The following is a 21455-nucleotide window of genomic DNA, read 5'->3' as shown; positions in this document are numbered from 1 at the left end:
TTAGGTTAGTATTGTGCAGTAACTACAATATTGTTGATCCATCCTCAGTTTTCTCATATCACAGCCATTAAACTCTGTAACTGTTTTAAAGTCATCATTGGCCTCGGTGTGACATTTCCTGAGCGGTTTCCTTCCTCTCTGGCAACTGAGTTAGGAAGGAAGCCTGTATTTTTGTGATGACTGGGTATATTGATACACCATCCAAAGTGTAATGAATAACTTCACCATGCTCAACGGGATATTCAATGTCTTATTTTTACATGTTTATCCATCTACCAATACGTGCCCTTCTTTGCGAGGCATTGGAAAACATCCCTGGTCTTTGTGGTTGAATCTGTGTTTTAAATTAATTGCTCGACTGAGGGACCTTACAGATTATTGTATGTGTTGGGTACAGAGATGAGGTAGTCATTCAAAAATCGTGTGAAACACTATTATTGCACAGAGTGAGTCCATGCAACTTATTGTGTCACTTGTTAAGCAAATGTTTACTCCTGAACTTATTTATGCTTGCCATAACAAAGGGGTTGAATACTTATTGACTCAAGACATTTCAGCTTTTCATTATTCATAATTTGTAAAATGTCTAAAATGTCTAAAAACATAATTCTACTTTTACATTATGGGGTATTGTGTGTAGGCCAGTGACAAAAACATATCAATTTTATCAATTTAAAATTTAGGCTGTAACACAACAAAATGTGGAAAAAGTCAAGGGGTCTGAATACTTTCTGAAGGGTCTGTATGTGTAGGTTATGTTTTGTTGATCCACATACACATTTGTTAGAGGGCCTATAGGCCCTATGCCGAAATGTAAGCTATGCTGTTGAAAACATTGACAGCATAGATAGACTTCAACTACTTTGAATGAAGAATCTCTCTTGAACATGCTTATTCTTAGTCTAGAACTAGGCTTAATCTGTGTCCGGGGAACCGGCCCATGTACAAGACGAACCACTTGATTCAAACTGACCTGCATCATCATTTAAATTACATTAATTAGAAATCCATGTTTTGTGAAAGTGCATAATGTCAGTCCAAATACAGTTTGTTCAAGTATACATTCTGTAAATGAGTTATTTGCTATTTGCTCTGCAGGTTCTCTGATTCCCTTGCTACATATTTCAACAAACAACGAACAAATAACGTTTCTTAACGTTCTTCTGACTACTCCTGATTCCAAAATTAAAACTCTTTCTTCAAATAAACGTTTAAAAAGCAAAAATTACCTCTGTCCGAGTAGGCAACATCAGCAGTTTCTAGTCTGGTCCACTAGAGGGCCTACTCTTTTCAATGTGAGACTACAAATAGATAATGCTCCATGCCAAATGTGAGAAGTTCCTTGTTGGTTTTATTGTTGAAATAACAATTTGTGAACCGGTTAATGTATCCTGTTACATCCATGTAGACTCCTTTTCTCTTTGTCGAATGCTTCACTCACTATGTGGACTTTCCAAGCAGAAGATGCTTATTTTTGTCTTGGGTCACTATCAGAGAAAGGAGTCTGTGTTTCAGCGCTAGGAGTCACTGAAGAAAACATTAAATAAAAGTCATAAGAGCTCATTCTGAATAAAAAACCCTCCTATAAACACCTCAATCTGAATAAAGTAACCAGTTTGGAAAGAATTTGCTCGTTCTGAGTGAAAATGTATTGTGAATACACTGGTAATGTATGGATTGCCTGCATCTGAGGAACTTTGTGTGGCTCTTGTGTTTGTCAACCATCCCTACAGCTCTGCACAAGGTTGGACTGTCTCACCCCAGCGATAGTTAAAGACGCAACTGTCCCATTATGGCATCCGTTAGAGTACGGTTTCCCAATCTCGGTCCTAGGGCCTCCCCTGGGTGAAGGTTTGGTTTTTGTCCTAGCACTACACAGCTGATTCAAATAATCAAAGCTTGATGATGAGTTGGTTATTTGAATCAGATGTGTAGTGCAAGGGCAAAAAACCAAAACGTGCACCCGGGGGGTAGGACCGAGTTTGGGAAACCCTGCGTTAGAGCATGGGGAGCTTCACTGAAGCCATCTACATTTTAAAGTAGTCAATTTTCTTTTTCTACTACTTCTATGAGTTGGTAAACATACTGAAAGGGTTCATACTGCCACCTGGAGTGTTTTGTTTGAACAGGTTTAAAGCCAAGGTCAGCAATTTACTGCCACTTCCAGTTACGGAATGTTTTATGTTGTTGTTGTACTTTTACCCCTTTTTCTCCCCAATTGGTAGTTACAGTCTTGTCCCATTGCTGCAACTCCTGTACGGACTCGGGAGAGGCAAAGGTTGAGAGCCATGCATCCTCCGAAACACAACCATGCCAAGCCACACTGCTTCTTGCCACACTGCTCGCTTAACCCGTGAGCCAGCCGCACCAATGTGTCAGAGGAAACACCATACACCTAGCGACTGAAGTCAGCTTGCAGGCTCCCGGCCCGCCACAAGGAGGCACTAGAACACAATGGGACAAGGACATCCCGGCCAGCCAAACCCTCCCCTAACCCATGGGTCTCCCGGTCACGGCCGACTGTGACACAGCCTGGGATCGAACCCGGGTCTGTAGTGATGCCTCAAGCACTGCGCCACTCGGGAGGACCCCAGTCATGGAATGTTTTCTCATGAGTATAATTAATTGCCTGATCCCTCTTGATGACCTGGATATAATTATGTGATCCTTCCTTAAGCCATAGGAAGTCCCACTCAGTTGGTGAAAATGGTGATAGTCCTCAACTATCAGTTGGAACTAAAATTATTTTCCAATCGTTTTGTTCTGAACAGAACCACTATTTGTTTCGTTCCATTCCACTGTTCCGACCAGCAAAATAAAGTTCTGAACCGGTTTGAACCCAAAAAAGTACTGGTTTATATCGTTCCTTTCTGTTCCTTTTTTAACCTGAAATCAACATAGTTTTTACAATTAGCTCATTCAATTACTCCACCAATCAGCGCAGATAGAGCAGCTTGCTATAGACCGGTGTTAAGATACTGATGGTTTGTCGAGACTAATGGTTTGTATGGTTGTGGCTAGTACAGCCCCATCTAGTTGTCCGTTAGGGATAACAGTTGTTGACAATTGTAGCATTTTAGCTAAGCCTAACCCTAACCCTGTTCCTAACCGTAACCTCATTCTCCTAACCTGCTATGTTAATTATCTTATACTGCTGTATTAATTATCCTAATCTGCTGTGTTAGTTCTCCTAACCGACTACATAAAGTCACTTCCTTCCGTAGCTGGGTTAGGCTTAGCTAAAATGCTACAGTTGTCAACAAACCATCAATCTCGACAAACCATCAGTCTCACCACACCGGGCAAGCTAATTGTTTACATGCTTGATGGATGGACAAGTGTAGGGCGCACGATGCGACTCAAATTTTGCGAATGGGGAGAGAGCAAGAGACAGGGGTAGACATGGAGGAGGCTTGGATTTAAGTGTTTAGCATCAGGATATGATGTGCATTATAATGTGTTTAGGATATTAGTAGTAGGCCTGTCATTCCTACTTCACTGAATTACATAATTATATTATTATATTATATTATAGCTAGTTACCTACGGAGGAGCGGCTAATATGGAGGAACATTGAATGTCCGAACATTGGCTCAATGCCCTGGACCAGAGCTAATAACAAGCAGCGGCACCAGAATTCAAAACACGTCTTACCTTTTTTTAGTTAATAAATCCAAACATGAAACATGATAACTAATAGTATCCTTAACTAGCCTAGAAAAAGCTGGCAGGCAGACACTGGAAGGAGACGTTTCTGAGTGACAGAGTGAGTGCTTTGCATAGGAGCTTTGATGGTATTTTTTGTGGGACTGAAAAAATTGCTTGGAACTCAAAATAAACGTATTAACCGGTTCTCAAGATTTTTAAATAACTGTTCTGTTCCTTGAACACTTGAGATCACTTTTGTTCCCGGTTCTGTTTCTGTTCCTCTAAAAATGTGGTTATTTTTCTGTTCTGTTCCCTGAACCGGGTCCAACCCCTGGTCCTCAATGGCACTGCCCATGCTAAAACTGGCTTTTGGGCACTAGAGTCCTCTATCTATCTCTGTGCCCCAGCCCAGCCTCAGTTACCCGCCATTTTAGTGACTCATGACCCACCCAACCACACAAACGCAGCAACAACCTTACACACTGATACACCAACATTGGGACTAGCAACAGGTCAATGATTAACTGCGGTTCTACTGCTACTGTTGTGACAAATCCCAAGGTTGTTTCTTCACAGACTGTGTGATGGCCTCTAGGCATAGCCTTTAGTAGGACAGACAGCCACACTGCAGTGTAGGTCAGATCTCAAAGCACTCAAGCACTCCAAACCATTTGGATCCTTTGACAGGGTTGAAGGAGGCTTCATGTTACCACCTACTCTCTCTCTCCCTCTCTCCCCTCCCACTCTCTCTCTCTCTCTCTCTCTCTCCCTCCCTCCCCTCCCACTCTTTCTCTCTCTCTCTCTCCCCTCCTCCCCACTCCTCACTCTTCTATCCTACTATCCGTTCAAACTTGGAAACATCTTTGTCAGTGTTTCTTCCCTTAATTACAGGACAGTGTCAGCATAGGCAACACAGGTTTCACATTTATCCAGAGTCGTGGTCATTAGCACATGCAGCAGAAAACATTTGAAAACAGAAATGAAAACCAAAATGAGTGTTTCTTATTGGACAAGTCAAGGTAGTCCCTCCCTGTTTCACTCCGTTTACTTACATTTGGTGCCCAATGAACACAGCCCAGGTGACAGGGTCTTCAAAAGGGTATGATGGTGATTTGGGGTCAGGAAAGGACTGTAAACCTCTTCAACCAGTAGGAACCAAGCTGACAAGAAACATAAAAATAAAATTTTCACCTAGTTCCTGGTTGGTTAGATGATGTTATTAGAATAATTATATTCAGGGATCAAATCAAATCAAAGTTTATTGGTTGCGTACACAGCTTTGCAGATGTTATCGCATGTGCAGCGAAATCCTTACGAATCTAGCTCCAACAGTGCAGCAATATCTAGCAATACAATAACAAGAGACACATAATCCAAAAGTAAAAAACTAAATTAAAAGAAAAAATCTAAAAAGAAAGAAAGAACAGGAGATTAAGACATACAGTGGGGAGAACAAGTATTTGATACACTGCCGATTTTGCAGGTTTTCCTACTTACAAAGCATGTAGAGGTCTGTCATTTTTATCATAGGTACACTTCAACTGTGAGAGACGGAATCTAAAACAAAAATCCAGAAAATCACATTGTATGATTTTTAAGTAATTAATTTGCATTTTATTGCATGACATAAGTATTTGATACATCAGAAAAGCAGAACTTAATATTTGGTACAGAAACCTTTGTTTGCAATTACAGAGATCATACGTTTCCTGTAGGTCTTGACCAGGTTTGCACACACTGCAGCAGGGATTTTGGCCCACTCCTCCATACAGACCTTCTCCAGATCCTTCAGGTTTCGGGGCTGTCGCTGGGCAATACAGACTTTCAGCTCCCTCCAAAGATTTTCTATTGGGTTCAGGTCTGGAGACTGGCTAGGCCACTCCAGGACCTTGAGATGCTTCTTACGGAGCCACTCCTTAGTTGCCCTGGCTGTGTGTTTCGGGTCGTTGTCATGCTGGAAGACCCAGCCACGACCCATCTTCAATGCTCTTACTGAGGGAAGGAGGTTGTTGGCCAAGATCTCGCGATACATGGCCCCATCCATCCTCCCCTCATTACGGTGCAGTTGTCCTGTCCCCTTTGCAGAAAAGCATCCCCAAAGAATGATGTTTCCACCTCCATGCTTCACGATTGGGATGGTGTTCTTGGGGTTGTACTCATCCTTCTTCTTCCTCCAAACACGGCGAGTAGAGTTTAGACCAAAAAGCTCTATTTTTGTCTCATCAGACCACATGACCTTCTCCCATTCCTCCTCTGGATCATCCAGATGGTCATTGGCGAACTTCAGATGGGACATGCGCTTGCTTGAGCAGGGGGACCTTGCGTGCGCTGCAGGATTTTAATCCATGACGGCGTAGTGTGTTACTAATGGTTTTCTTTGAGACAGTGGTCCCAGCTCTCTTCAGGTCATTGACAAGGTCCTGCCGTGTAGTTCTGGGGTGATCCCTCACCTTCCTCATGATCATTGATGCCCCACGAGGTGAGATCTTGCATGGAGCCCCAGACCGAGGGTGATTGACCGTCATCTTGAACTTCTTCCATTTTCTAATAATTGCGCCAACAGTTGTTGCCTTCTCACCAAGCTGCTTGCCTATTGTCCTGTAGCCCATCCCAGCCTTGTGCAGGTCTACAATTTTATCCCTGATGTTCTTACACAACTCTCTGGTCTTGGCCATTGTGGAGAGGTTGGAGTCTGTTTGATTGAGTGTGTGGACAGGTGTCTTTCATACAGGTAACGAGTTCAAACAGGTGCAGTTAATACAGGTAATGAGCGGAGAACAGGAGGGCTTCTTAAAGAAAAACTAACAGGTCTGTGAGAGCCGGAATTCTTACTGGTTGGTAGGTGATCAAATACTTATGTCATGCAATAAAATGCAAATTAATTACATAAAAATCATACAATGTGAATTTCTGGATTTTTGTTTTAGATTCCGTCTCTCACAGTTGAAGTGTACCTATGATAAAAATTACAGACCTCTACATGCTTTGTAAGTATGAAAACCTGCAAAATTGGCAGTGTATCAAATACTTGTTCTCCCCACTGTATAAAGTGGTAAAACAGTATGGAAACATTATTAAAGTGACCATTGTTCAATGACTATGTACATAGGGCAGCAGTCTAAGGTGCAGGGTAGAGTACTGGATGAAATAAATGAATGGGATTAAATCAAAGTTCTTGAAATGCTGCGGAAAAAACATCTGTTGGCAAAGAGACTTCCATGGAAGAGTGAGTCTAGCTCTATTGCACTGAACTGTCATCTCTGCAAAATCCTAACAAGTGATGATAGACGGAGAGGACATTCTTGCACTTGTGGCTAATATATAGTTGCCCGTTATAATTGTTGTTATTCTCTTCCCCTTGCCTGAGTATCGTTTCCATGTCTTCCATCCAAGCTCTTCTATGAATCGCCACAAAGGTAGATTATGCACTTCAATCAGTAACCTTTCTCTCTGGGGTCAAGGGAATTATAGACATAACCAAATTGTGGTTTATGTGTAATGAAACTGACACAAAGAAGTGTTTGCACACCATCTGTTGGTGCATATTGCGCCTTGGAACACAGTAGCCGAATCTGCAAGTTATAAAGAGAGCATTTACAAGTTGCCCTCCTCTCTGGGCAGCTTCAGTGCCATGCAGGCTGCAAGGCAAACAACTGTTCCCTACAAATCATCTGTCACCAATGGAAACCGGTTTTTCACCACTCCCCCTGTCCTTCCTTATCTATGCATTTGCTTCCAAGCACATGCTGGAGCCAGCCAGGGCAACATCTTAGTATAACAACTCAAATTACTGTAGTTCATACACTTTCTTTAAGCACAAAGTCAATTTCTGGAACACATCTAGAATGTGTAAAAAATGACTTAAAAAGTTGTTAACTTTGAAATAGGCCCTATAGGGAAAAAAACCTGACAGACAGTTCACAGGCAATTGAGTAAGTGCAGCATGTGCTTGTCATCCCCCAAACAACCAACAGGTGTTTAACTCATGTGACTGAGGATGGTGTGAGGGTACTGGGTAGAGTCAAATACAGTGTAATTACAGTTTGTACGACAGCGTTAAATAGCCTAGTTCTTCAAGTTAAAACATGGTGACCCATATGCGTCGAGTGTTATCAACTTGTTCGACTCCTTTGCAGATACGCGGTCGCGCGCGGCTCAGACCAGTCTGGAACTTGTTTTACAGAATGTGAGATGCTGTGGCCGCCTCACACACGATGGAATCCACCCTTTTGTTGTTGTCGAAGTTGGGATGGTTGTTCCTTAGCAACGGGGTTGAAGCCTTGGTTACGTTCAATAAATAAGATCACACTCATTTTTGTGGGTTTTGTGACAGCAGAAAGGCACACTCAGAATCGGTCATTTATTAGGATCTCTATGGGCACTCTGCCACTTTTGGCAATTAAAATATGCGCGTGCGCGCGCACACAAACTACTTTTTTGACCACCATGTAGGCGACAGTCTCTTGAAAGTCAAAGTGATGAAATTGGATGGCTTTTTAAAATGCCTATTTGAGTGTTTTAATGGCAGATCATAAAGTTTGTGCAACCTAGATTTATAAAATGTTTTTTTTTTTTTTTTTTTGCATGCAAGCACTTGATAACAAAGAGTGAAACCACCCTAGGGGAAAGCCAACATTTTTGTGAATCAGGTCAAGGGCAAGGCAAGCATGCACAGAAACGTGAAACTAAATGTGCTAATTGTTTGTCAATAGTTTGATTTGAATTTGAAAGAAAACAATTGATTGGATTAGTGGTGTAATGTAATTTCTGTTCATCTCAGGCTCATGAGGCTGATACTGTGAGTATTTCCTTCAGATAAGTGAATGGCACTGCAGGAGTGTGTGTGTTTTTTTCTTTATAAACAAAATTGATGCACATTATGTGTAAAAAATAACATTTGAGCCTTTAATCGAACAGCTCACCAATGACCATATTTCTTTAACTCAGCCTTGTGAAATATGTTAGGTATCTTCTGTGATATTAGATATACAAATAAGCTCTCACTCCCAAAATCAGATGTTTGCCAGATGTTTTAAGACCTCAAAAGTGGTCTATTGAGATGAGTCCACGTCCCATGCCATAGTGTAGATCGAGCTACAGTATATGTCTTATTGGAAATATAAGCACCATTTAATTTCCTTATTTTATTTGGTGCCGTCTTTTCCATTCAGTTGCCGTTGATTGGGCATACCTGGATACAAAGCCTAGAGAGTTTAGCTTTACTAGGATGATTAGTGATCAATATTCAGATCAAATTGCAAAGTGTCTCTGAGAATTATGTGATGTCAACAAATGACAGCCCAAGTAGCATCCTTATTAACGTTCCTAAAGCATCACTTGTCTTTTGGCAATTTTGGAGGAGAGTTGGGACGCAAACATGGTGGTGTGACCAAACATGGTGGTGATTGTCACACATGACACCTCCAATCAAATTAAGTTTAGGTTGGATCTAATCAACAGAAGGAAGCCACAATGACTAAACTCTCTTATCCTCTTAGCCTGGTCCCAGATCAGTTTGTGCTCTTTCCAACTCCATTGCTGTCCTTGTCAAGTCATACCCCCCCAAAAAATCACATTTAATCTTCAGTTAATTTGTCCTTAATGAAAGTAGTTTGTCTAGACTAACTTAGTTATAATAATTAAAACAAAAATGATAGAAAAGTTGGAAATACTGGTAATGTAGCCTAATATATCTGACTCCATCTCAACGTGGCCCAGACAGTGTGAGTGAGGGCTGTGCAGGCTCCTACCAGCTGAGCTGTATAGAGGGGAGGGAAATGTTTGTCGGCCAGTGGTTGATGAGCATAGGCGCGGGGAGGGGTCTGTATCCAGAGATGAGGGCTTGGAGGAATGTGGGGGTATGCAGGCACCAGCTGAAACTAAATGTTTTATATTGAAACTAGCTAAATATAGGTTGCTTGGGAATCCATCACTGCGTCATGTATCTACTTAAACATTATTTAATCATCACACTCATTTTTAAATGATAGGTGTGTATTTTTGTTAGGTTTTATTTTAAATCGCATCTATTCATTGTACAAAGTTGCCCCATAATTAAATGTTGATCAACAACAAAGTTCTAGAACTTTAAAGGGCATGAGCTTCCTCCACGTGCACTTCCTCTCTCGAAGTTTTATGTTGAGGGTACCACGTAGTCATTGGTACCACGCCGCTCGATAAAACGTTTTGCTCTTTTGAGACCCCTCCTGTAGAGATGCTTACTGGCTCAAGTGTAGTGGCAGCAGCCTCAGTAACACGTCCCCTTGGAGACTAGCAGGAGCAACACGTGATGCGTCTTACTTATCAGGTTTAGGGGAGAGGAGAGAACAGCGCTTTGGGGACGGCCAGAGAGGAAAGCGAAATAAGTGTTTTCCTCTCGTCTCTCAACTCTTTCTTCTATCTTCCTCTTTAGGAATTTGGAAGAAAGAGGGGGGAACAAAGTTGTCTAACTTTGCACATCCTCAGTAACGCCATTTTGATTCCTCTCCGGAACAACTTTGCAGCTTCTTTTTTTTTCTTAGCCCATCATCACCATTCACCATCATCAGTATGTCTCGGCGCAAGCAGCCCAACCCCAACAAAGTCGAACGTAAGTACCTAGCTCCTCGGCTTATTCTCTTAAATCTTCCTTATTTGTTTGGTTTAGTCGATATGTGATGTTAATTGAGTGTTTGGCGAAGTTTACAGTTGTTGTGACGTAAAGTTGTTAAAGTTCGAAAAGAGATGTGGATAGGATAGTTTTCGCAACTCCCATTTGCTTCCTACTTTCGATGAGGACCTGATGCTCATCCACGATTAAAACGCCTGAGCGGTGGAATGTCTCTTCCTTATATTATTATTTTTTAACCGGCAAGGTTTAGTTAGCTACTAATTCCCTCTTCAAATCAACAGCAATTGTTGGAGTTATAACTTCCCCCCTCGGTAAAGTGTTTTTAATGATGGGGGCTCGAGGAGGTTCAAAGTCTGCTAGCTAACTAGCCGCCTGTTGCTGCACTCGAGCATCCATATCTTCAGTGCACTTTGATCGAAGCCTAGCTACAGCTTAGTGGCCATGTGTCGGTATAGCTAGCTACATTTTGACCTTGCCGAGATGTTTACGAAACTTATTTACTTTTCAAGAGTAGCCTGTGTTAAAATGTTACAATTCAAATTATTCAATGATTCGACACGATTCTATCTTTAATTGTTTAGGAAATAAACCGAAACAGTACTTCCTACTCATCATGAAGCTTGTTATCCTACTAGTCTATAGTTTTCCTCATTCATCATTACGATAATAAACACGTCAATCATTATTTCTCACTTTTTTACATTCTTGAATTATTATAATCCACTTTATGCAAATTTGTTTAGCCTCATCTACAATGAGAAGGATGCAAAATGCATGGTTGATGTGTACAGTGTTTATTTGTGATCATTCATGGGTAGTTTTTATTTTTAGGTCTTTTAGACGCTCGAAAGTGATGAATTGAGACGTTTCTGTCTCTTGGGGAACTGCAACGTAGCGCGAGCTGGTTAGATAATGGTTGCTAGGCATTCTTTTCTATTTTTTTCCTTCGTCCCTTGATCTCGTCGACTGCTGTGCGCATAGAATAGCACTGGGTAAAAGTGTAACTTTGTGTCTACATTGTTATTCTGTTTACAACATGTTGTCTGGTGATGGAGAGATGACCTGTTGATATTTTGCATTGTTGACTGTTTTGTCGGTGGTTGAAAATAGAAGCAACACGGTTTTGGAGCTCGCTGGGCGATGTTCCTCTTCTCTCGAGCTCTCTGACCACTTGGAAGGAGACAGGGAGGAGAGTGCAGATCCGGATGAGCAGTTCGCATTCCATTACGAAATTCTACACTGTAGACGAGTAGGCCTACGGCGACAGCGGGATCAAACACAGTCATTTCGCTGTAGGGAAACTCACCATCCAACTCTATAATCTATATCAAAGATGTTTGGTGTATTTAAGATGAAGAAATAGGCTACTGAAAGCGTGAATAGTTTGGTTGAATGTGCGATGAAACTAACGACTCAAGTCAAGGCAACATGAGGGGAGGGTGGGGGTTGGGTAAGCAGGATGCATCAGTTGACTTTATTGCTTTAAGTGTATCATGTATTGAGGGAGGCATAACATAGGCTAGAGAAGTTGTTTTTCTGTGGTACAGAAAGATGATGAGCCTGTCCTGGTTTAGGCCCTGCAGTCATAGTCAAGCGAGGGCATGCAGATGAAATAGTAGACTGGATAAGAGGAAAATGCTTTTGCACTGTCAAGAAGACAGTTTCGTTTAAAAAATAATAATAATGTAATCATCAGTCAAATGATAATTTCTATAACTTCCACCAAAAAGAGCATGATGTGGTTGAATATAAATAAATGATGAACAACTTAATTTGACCAGCTATTTTCTATTGAATTCTGACCCTAGATATAGTTGATGAATGTTGATCAGTGTGGAACCACACTTTAGTAGAGGATGTCCCCTTTGTATGTCCTCAGCTCTCCACCCTCCACAAGGTCTCCAAATCCACTGCATTATCGGTACTCATGACTCTAGTGTGTTGACAAAATAGACTAGCTATGGGTCTCAGTTTAGCCAAGGAAGTCACTTTGAACAGTTTTCTATCCTTGATGTGGGATGCTCTGAGTGCAAAAACAATGTTTAATTTAATATGATGTTGACCAGTTGTAGCCTAGTTACACACCTCAGAAGTCTACATTTATATTTCTGGTTTAAGTTGTTGGTTGGACTTGGATCTTACTCAAGTAAGGTCTTACCTGTCTTACTCTTCTGGTTAGAAATGGCAATTGTTTGACTTTCTGTCATCTTGTGTTGTTTCATCTCTGCAATTCAATGTGATCGGCTATGTTTTAACTAGGTTTTTAATGTAATGATTGTTTCTTTGTTTGTTTTGCCTTAGGGCTAAATGGTCCTAATAATAACAGTCATTATATATGGCTGGTAAAATAATTAAAACAAATAGGCTACTCAAGGGAATGATTAAGCCTTCAACTAAACATAATAATGTCCAGATGTGAAACTGGGCATTTTGTAGCATCACTCAAATGATAACACAAGTTGTTAGGAGTTTGGATGAACATAAAGGAGAACAATTTAATCTTATATGTTCTTTGACGAGAAACCAAGTCAGTTGATCAACATTCCTCCCAATGAGGTTTGGGCCAGACGAGGATGCTGAGGGAGGTAATTAAGAGTCTTCAACCCCCTTATGCCCTCATTAGCCCACCATTTAGCCTAATAAAACCCCACTCATCCCCCAAAGACACTGACTTAAACACTGTGTCCCCGGATGGCAAGCCGACAGGCAAGTCCCTTCAACAATGCAGGGCATTGGTATTAGGACCACACTGGCCCCTCCTCCTGGGCATTGGTATTAGGACCACACTGGCCCCTCCTCCTGGGCATTGGTATTAGGACAACACTGGCCCCTCCTCCTGGGCATTGGTATTAGGACCACACTGGCCCCTCCTCCTGGGCATTGGTATTAGGATCACACTGGGCCCTCCTCCTGGGCATTGGTATTAGGACCACACTGGGCCCTCCTCCTGGGCATTGGTATTAGGACCACACTGGCCCCTCCTCCTGGGCATTGGTATTAGGACCACACTGGCCCCTCCTCCTGGGCATTGGTATTAGGACCACACTGGCCCCTCCTCCTGGGCATTGGTATTAGGACCACACTGGCCCCTCCTCCTGGGCATTGGTATTAGGACCACACTGGGCCCTCCTCCTGGGCATAATAATAATATAATAATATGCCATTTAGCAGACGCTTTTATTCAAAGCGACTTACAGTCATGTGTGCATACATTTTTATGTATGGGTGGTCCCGGGGATCGAACCCACTACCCTGGCGTTACAAGCACCATGCTCTACCAATTGAGCTACAGAGGACCATGGCATTGGTATTAGGACCACACTGGTCCCTCTTCCTCCTCATTCTATATCTCCTCTCATTTAGCTGTTAACCTGTTGTTGTTCACGAACTCTAAATCAATTAAATAAGAGAGGGATGTATGGGGCGAACCACCCAGAAGACACTGAAGGTCTTGGGTCAAAATGAAAAACGAAGACACTTTTTCTTTTTACCTCTCTTCCTGATGGAGATGGGTCGTGGTTTCCCCAAGGGTACAGACGGGCTGGCCCTTTGGCTCCCAGGGCTATTTTTAACTTGCCTTTTTTTAGATAAGATTAGGTTCCATCCCCCGGCCGGGAGGGCGTGGAGGGGACATAGGGACTCTACTTGTAGGTGTAAGAGGAGGGAGGAAAGAGGGAACCTGAGGAAGATGGTTTCCAAAATTGGATCCAAGCTTGGGGTTCGGCCTCGCTGTGTCACCTCGCCCCTCCTCTTCCCGAATCTTCCTTGCTCAGGATTTACAACCTCAAATGTATGTTACTCCTAACTGCTGGGGGGGGGGGGGGGATAGCTTAGTTCATAAACTTTCCTCTTTTGATTATGCAGTTGTTACTATGCATTGACTCCTTGTTTAAAAATGAGAACGCACACATTTCATTTAGGTTACACATGCTGTATTGCATCTTATATGTGCTGCATCCCCAACATTATTGATGTAATGATGGAACGAGGCTCAAGGTGGGTGCTTTGATGAGGATACGGTAACAGACAGCCAAGTGAGATGGCGGAAATTTGAGAAGTGGACGGAACAGCTAAGTAGGACAGTGTCGGCGCTTCCATTGTGTGCACGTAGGCTGCTTTAAAGGGAGGTTTTCATTGGGACCGAGTAGGGGATGGACTTCTTTTACAGGTGTGTGAATGTAAGCTGCAACCAGCAAACACACACGGAGGGACCTTACAGTAGACATTACAACATGTCCATTGGGTGAGTCCATAGTTAGCCCCCTATATCCTGGCTGTGGTCTAGGCCCCAGTGTAAATATAGGCCTAGTGGTGAGGCTCTGTGATATTTGTATGCACAGCCACACATTTGTGGTAGAAGTCCCAAATCTAGATTAATAGCACTGGCTTTTTATAGGCGACACTTGGCTGCATAGCTAATGTGTAAAGTAGGTCCTAATGTTTAGGGGCCTGTCTCTCAAGGTACTATTGCATCACGTTGTTGGATTCGGGAAACAATTGGATGAATTGATTGCTGCCAGGACTACTCCTTCAACCCACTACTAGAAAATCCATGCCATCCGTTCTACATTGGTGAATATGATCTTGGTTGGATGAATGGATGCTTTTATTTGTTATGGGAAATGAGTGACCTATTTTACTAGCATCGCTTGCCATAGCAACCAGTAGCACCTTCATTGTCCAATAGTTCTCCTCTTTCTTGTCGGCCCACAGAAGTGCGTTGTTAATATTGGCCAAGTCATCCATCTCACAGGGTGTGTCCATGGTCTAACTGATAAGCTGCAGGGAGGGAGGGAGCGCTGCACCAGGGTGATGTTGGCCCTGTCTCTGCAGAGCCCTAAGTGTCCTTTATCCCTCTGCACAGCTCCTAGTTGTCACTATAGATGTCCCCCCCCTCAAACACACCCACCACCCACATACACCCTTCCCAACCACAGGCCACCACCTAGCCTCCAGCACAGGCTGCAAATAAAGCAGGTATTTACTGCGGGTTCAAAGTCTAACTCGACGGCTGTGCCACTGATGTGAAAGAATGCCACAAGGGGGAGGGGAGGGGAGAGGAAAGGAAAGAGGGAGAGAGAGGCTAGAAAATGGAGGCTGCAGCAGCACCTGGGGTGAGGAGGGGTGAAGCATGGGGGAGACAGGAAGTGGAACAACAATGGCTCCGCTCTCCAGAGTTGTCGCCTCCTCTCCTAAGTCAGGCCGTTTCCATCGTACGGATGAGACAAACAGTTTAAAATCTTGTTGTTTTGTTTACGTTACTTTATTTGAGTTGTAGTGGAGGTAGGGGAACCTTTATACGGTTCCATTGTCCTCCATTTACTCACAAAATACTCCTACCATGGAGTGGATTGTCTTCCTGGCTGTGGTTTGAGTGTTACTTTTCACCTCTGCGAGCAGCCATCTCTAAACTGTGTTGGCTGTCTCAGAGAAGAAAGGGTTAACGCTATGTTGAGAGTGAGAGCAAGAGAGAGGAGAGAGACTGATGGAGACGAAAAAGGGAGACTGGATGGAGAATGCGCAGTAAGAATGCCTCCCCGCTCTTGCACTCCCTCTCTCGCTCTCTCAGCCTTTTCAGCCTCCTCTCTTTTCAGCCTCCTTGCTCTCTCTCTCTCTCTCTCTCATCCAGCCCCACATCGCTCTCTCCCTCCCTGTCTTTCATGCTGACTAAACAGTTTTGTCAGCTGGCAGTTGCTCGCAGGCTGAGGATTTGAGATAGCTTCTGGAGGTTGGAGGGGGAGGGGGGAGGGGTGGTACTCACAGGCAGCACTTGTTGCTCACTGGAGCTAGACAGGGGAGGGAGGAGGGAGGGAGGAACAGAGTGAGAGACAGAAGGAGAGGAAAAAAGTGCATACGGCAACAGCATGGTCCAACCAGTTTTGTGTGTGAGAGAGAGAGAGAGAGCTGGGTAGAGAAGAGAACATGAAAATATAACATACTTAGGTTATGTTGACTTTATCAACATATAGCCAGATTGAAGTTACCGCAATCAAAGTTTTTGAACATGTGGACATAATTATTCAGGCAAACTGTCTTTTTTTAAATGCCACCTAATATTGTGTTTTCAGAATGTAAATAGGCGTGTAGAGAAATGTAGTCAAATGGATGGAACTATAGTAATTGACATCCGTTCAAGAGCCATAAAACAACCAAACGTTTGTACTGGTTGGTGATTGGTGTGTGTGCAGGACTAGAGAGAGATGCCTGGACGGACACAGCCTAGTCCTAGTGCACAGTAGGTTGTCTCCCCCTCCGATCCTCCTGCCCCGTTGGTCCCTACCTTGCCGCTGCCCCCGGCTAGGTATGGTGGATTTTCCACATCTGCCACTTTTGAGGACACATTTGGAATTGCTTATCGAGAGAGGACTCTATTAGTTAGTCTGGCTATCTCAGATGGTCTGTTAGACGCGCGGAGGCAGTAAATATAGAAGGATGAGCTGCTCTAATGACACCCCACCTGAGTGGTGCATGCTGGGAAATGATGCCATTGATGTCAGATATGACTATGCCAATGGGTGGCCAACGTGCTAATAGCTTTCAGAGGCTTCATCCTGAATGTACACCCGAGCCATTTCCTGCAGTTTCATATTTTGCTACCTTGTGTTACTTTTAGCCTACAATTCCAAACCTTGAGTAGGCCTAAACTTTGTAGAATAGAATTGCACGACAATAATCACATTTCCTTTGCATTTGAATTGTTAAACCCAACTCTACCGTGGTAATCCCTATTAATCCAGCAAGGTTGGCCCTGCGTAATGCCTCTTCAAAGGGGCATCCTTGGAAGAAACACTGAGCCACCACTTCCTTGTCCCATTCCAACAGTGTATATGATGTGGTCACCACCTTACACACACACACACACACACACACACACACACACACACACACACACACACACAAGCCTCCTCCCCCTCATCAGTTGAAAAGGTACCATTGTTTGTTCTACAAACACACAGGACACACCTCGTCTCCATAGAGACCGGATCACATGCCCCCAGACTTGTTGCTTGTCCCTCCTCCTTGGCCACGAAAAGACATACCCCCCCCCCCCCACACACACACACACACACACACACACAGACAGACAGACACCTTCTCACACATACACACACACCCTTAAAGCATCCCTTAGCAAAGCTGCGTGAGAGGTGGGGGAGGGGGACAGGGATTATGGGATGGGAGAGGTCCTAATGTAGGAGGAGACAGGAGTTGGAGGGGGGTAGGGATTGGGGGCTCCACTCTACTGATAAGGGTCAACTAAGTCCCCCCATCTCTGTCTGTCTGTCTGCATGACAACATAGGATAAACTGCTTGGTGTTGCTGTTTTTTCTTCCTGTTTTGAAATGATTCAGCACTTTTAAGTAGTTTTGAACTAGGCCTACATAAACCAACACATTATTTTTTTTTATGTTCTAGGCCTACTCATTATTTATGTGAATGATGGCCTCATTTTGATTGGAGGATGTGCAGGAGTTAAGTTGACAGCTTGAAAACTTGTTTCAGGAGAGAGTTTGGTTTTTCTTTTGAAGTCCCCTCCCGTTCCTAGACATGCTAACGTCATCAGCCGTGAGACGCAGACAAACAACTGACTTTACAAGATGGGGTAATCTCTGTGACGTTGGCTACACACTGTATCATGCAGTTCCACGCCCAAGGATCGAGGACGACACCGGTTATGACTCAAACCCTCTCTGCCTGCTTCTCTCTCACATCAGGTTATAGGACAGGATCGAATCATAAACTAGATTCAGACGCTAATGCTCACTAACAGGGATGTAAAAAATTTGTGCACAACATTTGAGAGAAATATCCTTTTTGTGCGTACGGAAAATTTCTGGGATCTTTTATTTCAGCTCATGAACCATGGGACCAACACTTTACATGTTGCGTTTATATTTTTGTCCAGTTTGGGAACCCTGTTATAGCTCAACCCCTCCCTACCTGATTCTCTCTTACATCCAGAAGAAAACACTGTCACGGAAATAAAAATTCACTGATCGGATTAAATGTTTTGTTTAGAGCCAACTTTAAGATTGGACAATGGATAAAGATGCCCACTGTTTCAAAATACCTCCTATGGCCTGATCAGAGATGGAGAGGAGGAGTGCAAAGAGGGGGAGGGGGTGCTTAGTTGGGGGATGGGGGGGGGGATAGGTGTGTCCGCTCTGTTGAGCTGAAGTTAACACTACACTGTCAACCTTCCCCCACCTCCAATCTCCAACACCCCCCCCCCCCCCCCCCCTCCTCTTTGCACTCCTCCTCTCCAGCTCCCCCTTGGGAGTAGAGTTGATGGGATAGGCTCTCTCTTGACAAGCCCCGGAGGCAGTGCACACAAAAGCAGAAACACTGCCCTTTCTCTGGGTTGAAACCTGGCCTTTCTCCCCCTACCCCCCACAACAGGAGCAGCTCGCTGCCCAAACAACACCAGTGATGCATACAGGCTGCACAGCCGCCACCCATCTCACAGCAGGTGTACACACACACCCAACAACACAGGACCACCCTTTCAACCACCCAGGGAATGTTTTCTCTCTCCTGAACACGTCTGGGATAAACCTTTTAGATCCCCCCCTAAATTAGTTTTAACTTCGGTGAAAATATTCCCACAAGGTTGCGGTGCCTCCTTTTAAGGGCATTATCATCATTATCATTAACCAGCCAGCCAGTCAGTCAGACCAGCCAGCCACCAGCTCTCCTCCGTCTGCTCTGCCCCCTAACCCCTCCTTCCAGGTACCAAAGTTCACCAGAGTGGAAGGAATTATAAACCCCATCCAAGGAGAACATTAAACATCTTTCCCAGCTCCCACAGGCATTGGTAAGCAGGTGAAAACCAGGTTAAGGGTCCTCTTTGAAAGAGCAGCAGCATCGGGCAAAATAAGCCTTTGACCCTTTATGTAACTACTTGCAACTGAGCAGAGTGCACTCCCTCCTCTACTAGGTATTGAACAGGCTTTGGGACTTGATGAGAATAATGGAAACTATATTTTCCGCTTATATTTAGTTGTTGTCCAGTTTCATCTTTGTCCATCATTCATTCTTCCATACTACTTCTACCTACAAACACTTTGCCTGTTGTTTGTCACCAAATACTGCAGAAATGTGAACTGTGAAACACGAAACATCCCAAGTTTATCCTCAGCCCGCTAAGTCATCAAGGTGGTCTTAATCAAGACCGTCTCTGGAAGATGATGCTGTTCCAGGTCCGTTCTGTCCAGATCTGTCTCCACTTCGACACTGTTCTTATCTGTTCGGAGCAAGGTTGCCAAGCTTGTAATGCAGTGACTCTGTCAGGCCCCCGGTGTTGAATACTGTAACAATGCAGCAAGGCCCCAGAGACAAGTGTTATGCTCATTGAGCCCTCTAATGACATTACTGGAGACTGCTCAGAGTGAAGAGAGACTCCCATGATGACAATTAAAGGCCCCTAAGGAATCGAGTTAGCATACGTCTGCACCGCCATTTGGTTTGTTCTGTCATAGATATTTTGGGAGGACTTGCTGAGTTAGCATTAGTCAATTACCATTTGTCAAGAATAAGACCATAATACTTAACGCCTGTAAAATGACAAAGTTGGTTTGTTTCTCACAGTTGTTCTTTCAGTGCGATGTTTTAGTTTGTATGAATCCTGAGTCTATCATATTCTAAAAGTGTATGCTGGTTGAGATGCCTTTAGTGAGGCCTGACTAACTAGAATAGCATGCCACCAGAGCCATTTTGAGATGGAGGGACGGTGTCAGGGATAAATAGAACTCGGAGGGGGGAAATAATCCCTGTCCCCTCTCATTTCATCCCTTGCTGAGGAAATGGGCCATCCCACAAGACTGCAAAGTCTTTTGGACTTCCCCTGAACAGGAAATGGTGGATACTGGATGTTGTTTCAGGTTTTCATAATTATGATAGGAGCTGTGTGCAGCATTAGGGGAATTGTTGTCAGAAGGCGAGGGAAATAAACGGGTTCAGAGAGAAGTAGGCCTAGTTAACAAAGAGAATAATCAAAATGTAGTCAAAGTTTATCCATCTGGCACTCCCTAAGCCAGCACTTCTATCCCAGTAAACATTAACTTTTTTATCAGGCCTTGTGTTCGACGAGGAGGCACTTTGCTCGGAGCCTTGAGAGGCAGGCTTCAAAGGAGGAGCCTCCTAGATGCTAGCAGGTGATGCTAGCTGTCCAGTATCACTATTAAACACATGGAAAGCAGCTCGCTGTCTTTGTAACTGGCCATTACTGCCCCATTCCCCCCTCCCATTTGTGGCGGGTGGGGTTGACTTTTAACACTTTCAGGCCCAGAAGTATCTTCAAACTCCCAGATCTGATCATTCACCCATCCTGCTCTACCACTCTCAGTAATGTCTGACATAAAACAGGCCCCATCACTGCCTACTTTAGAGGGAGGGAGGGAGGGAGATAATTTTTCTGTGGGACCCCCAAAAATCTCTGCTCTTTGTGAAGTTCCAGCATCTCCACCCTCATCATCTCCCACCCTCCAGATGAATCACTCCCTTGTAGGAGCCCATGTCCTCAGGCAGTAAGGCAGGCCGAGAACCCATAAAGAGAAAACACAATGTGACTCTTATTTCAGTGGAGAGTAGTAGAGGAGGAGAGCGAGAGGCAGGCAGGCAGGACCTTGGTGTGATGGTGCTGCTGGCGGAGTTGTTTCAGTGTAGCCGAGAGGAGCGGTGCTGTGCTGCACAGCCGGCTTCATACCCCGGAGGCGCCACGGATAACCCCCCGCTGCTAGGAGTTGTGAAAGTTGCAAGAGCACCCTCCCAACCCACCCACTTCACACCCCCCCCCCCCCCCCCCCCCCACCCCCCCCCCCCCCCCCCCCCCCCCCCCCCCCCCCTCCACCCGCCCCTGTCATTCACGTGTGCAGCCCGGGCAAACAGCTGGCTGCGGAGTCCCTGATTGGCCCGAGCAGAAAGGAAGGGGGCCGGTGCCCATGTGGGTGGGAGGGGCTTAGGTACTGGCGGCTCAGTGGGTGGGTGCGAGCCGGTGCCGGCAAGCAGTTGGCTGATGTTGTGTGGCCTTGTACTTTGGCCTGCATCCTCACTGTGGAGTGTTAGGTCATGCAACATCAAGAGGAGTGAAGCCAAAGAAAGGGGAGGGAGGGAGGGAGGGAGGGAGGGAGGGAGGGAGGGAGGGGGCAACGCTGCATGGTGATCCATGTAGAAGGACAGATAGAGACAGTAGCTGGTG

At 44.3% G+C, this 21455-nt stretch overlaps 1 protein-coding gene across 2 annotated transcripts in view; it reads left to right on the top strand.

Annotated features, from left to right (window-relative positions):
• The first annotated feature begins 10047 nt into the window (after positions 1 to 10047).
• Positions 10048 to 21455, top strand: part of LOC311109421 (ras-responsive element-binding protein 1-like) — a 63383-nt gene continuing 51975 nt past the window's right edge. For both annotated transcript variants that reach the window (XM_084152303.1, XM_084152302.1), the window contains exon 1: positions 10048 to 10237. In XM_084152303.1, the coding sequence (XP_084008429.1) occupies positions 10198 to 10237 (40 nt within the window). In that variant the 5' untranslated portion in view covers positions 10048 to 10197. The remainder of the gene's footprint in view (positions 10238 to 21455) is intronic.

Source organism: Coregonus lavaretus (assembly GCF_964263955.1).
Source record: "Coregonus lavaretus genome assembly, chromosome: 34".
Lineage (NCBI taxonomy): Eukaryota > Metazoa > Chordata > Actinopteri > Salmoniformes > Salmonidae > Coregonus > Coregonus lavaretus.
The sequence above is the reverse complement of the archived record's forward strand: the minus strand, read 5'-3'. Positions and strand labels throughout refer to the sequence as shown.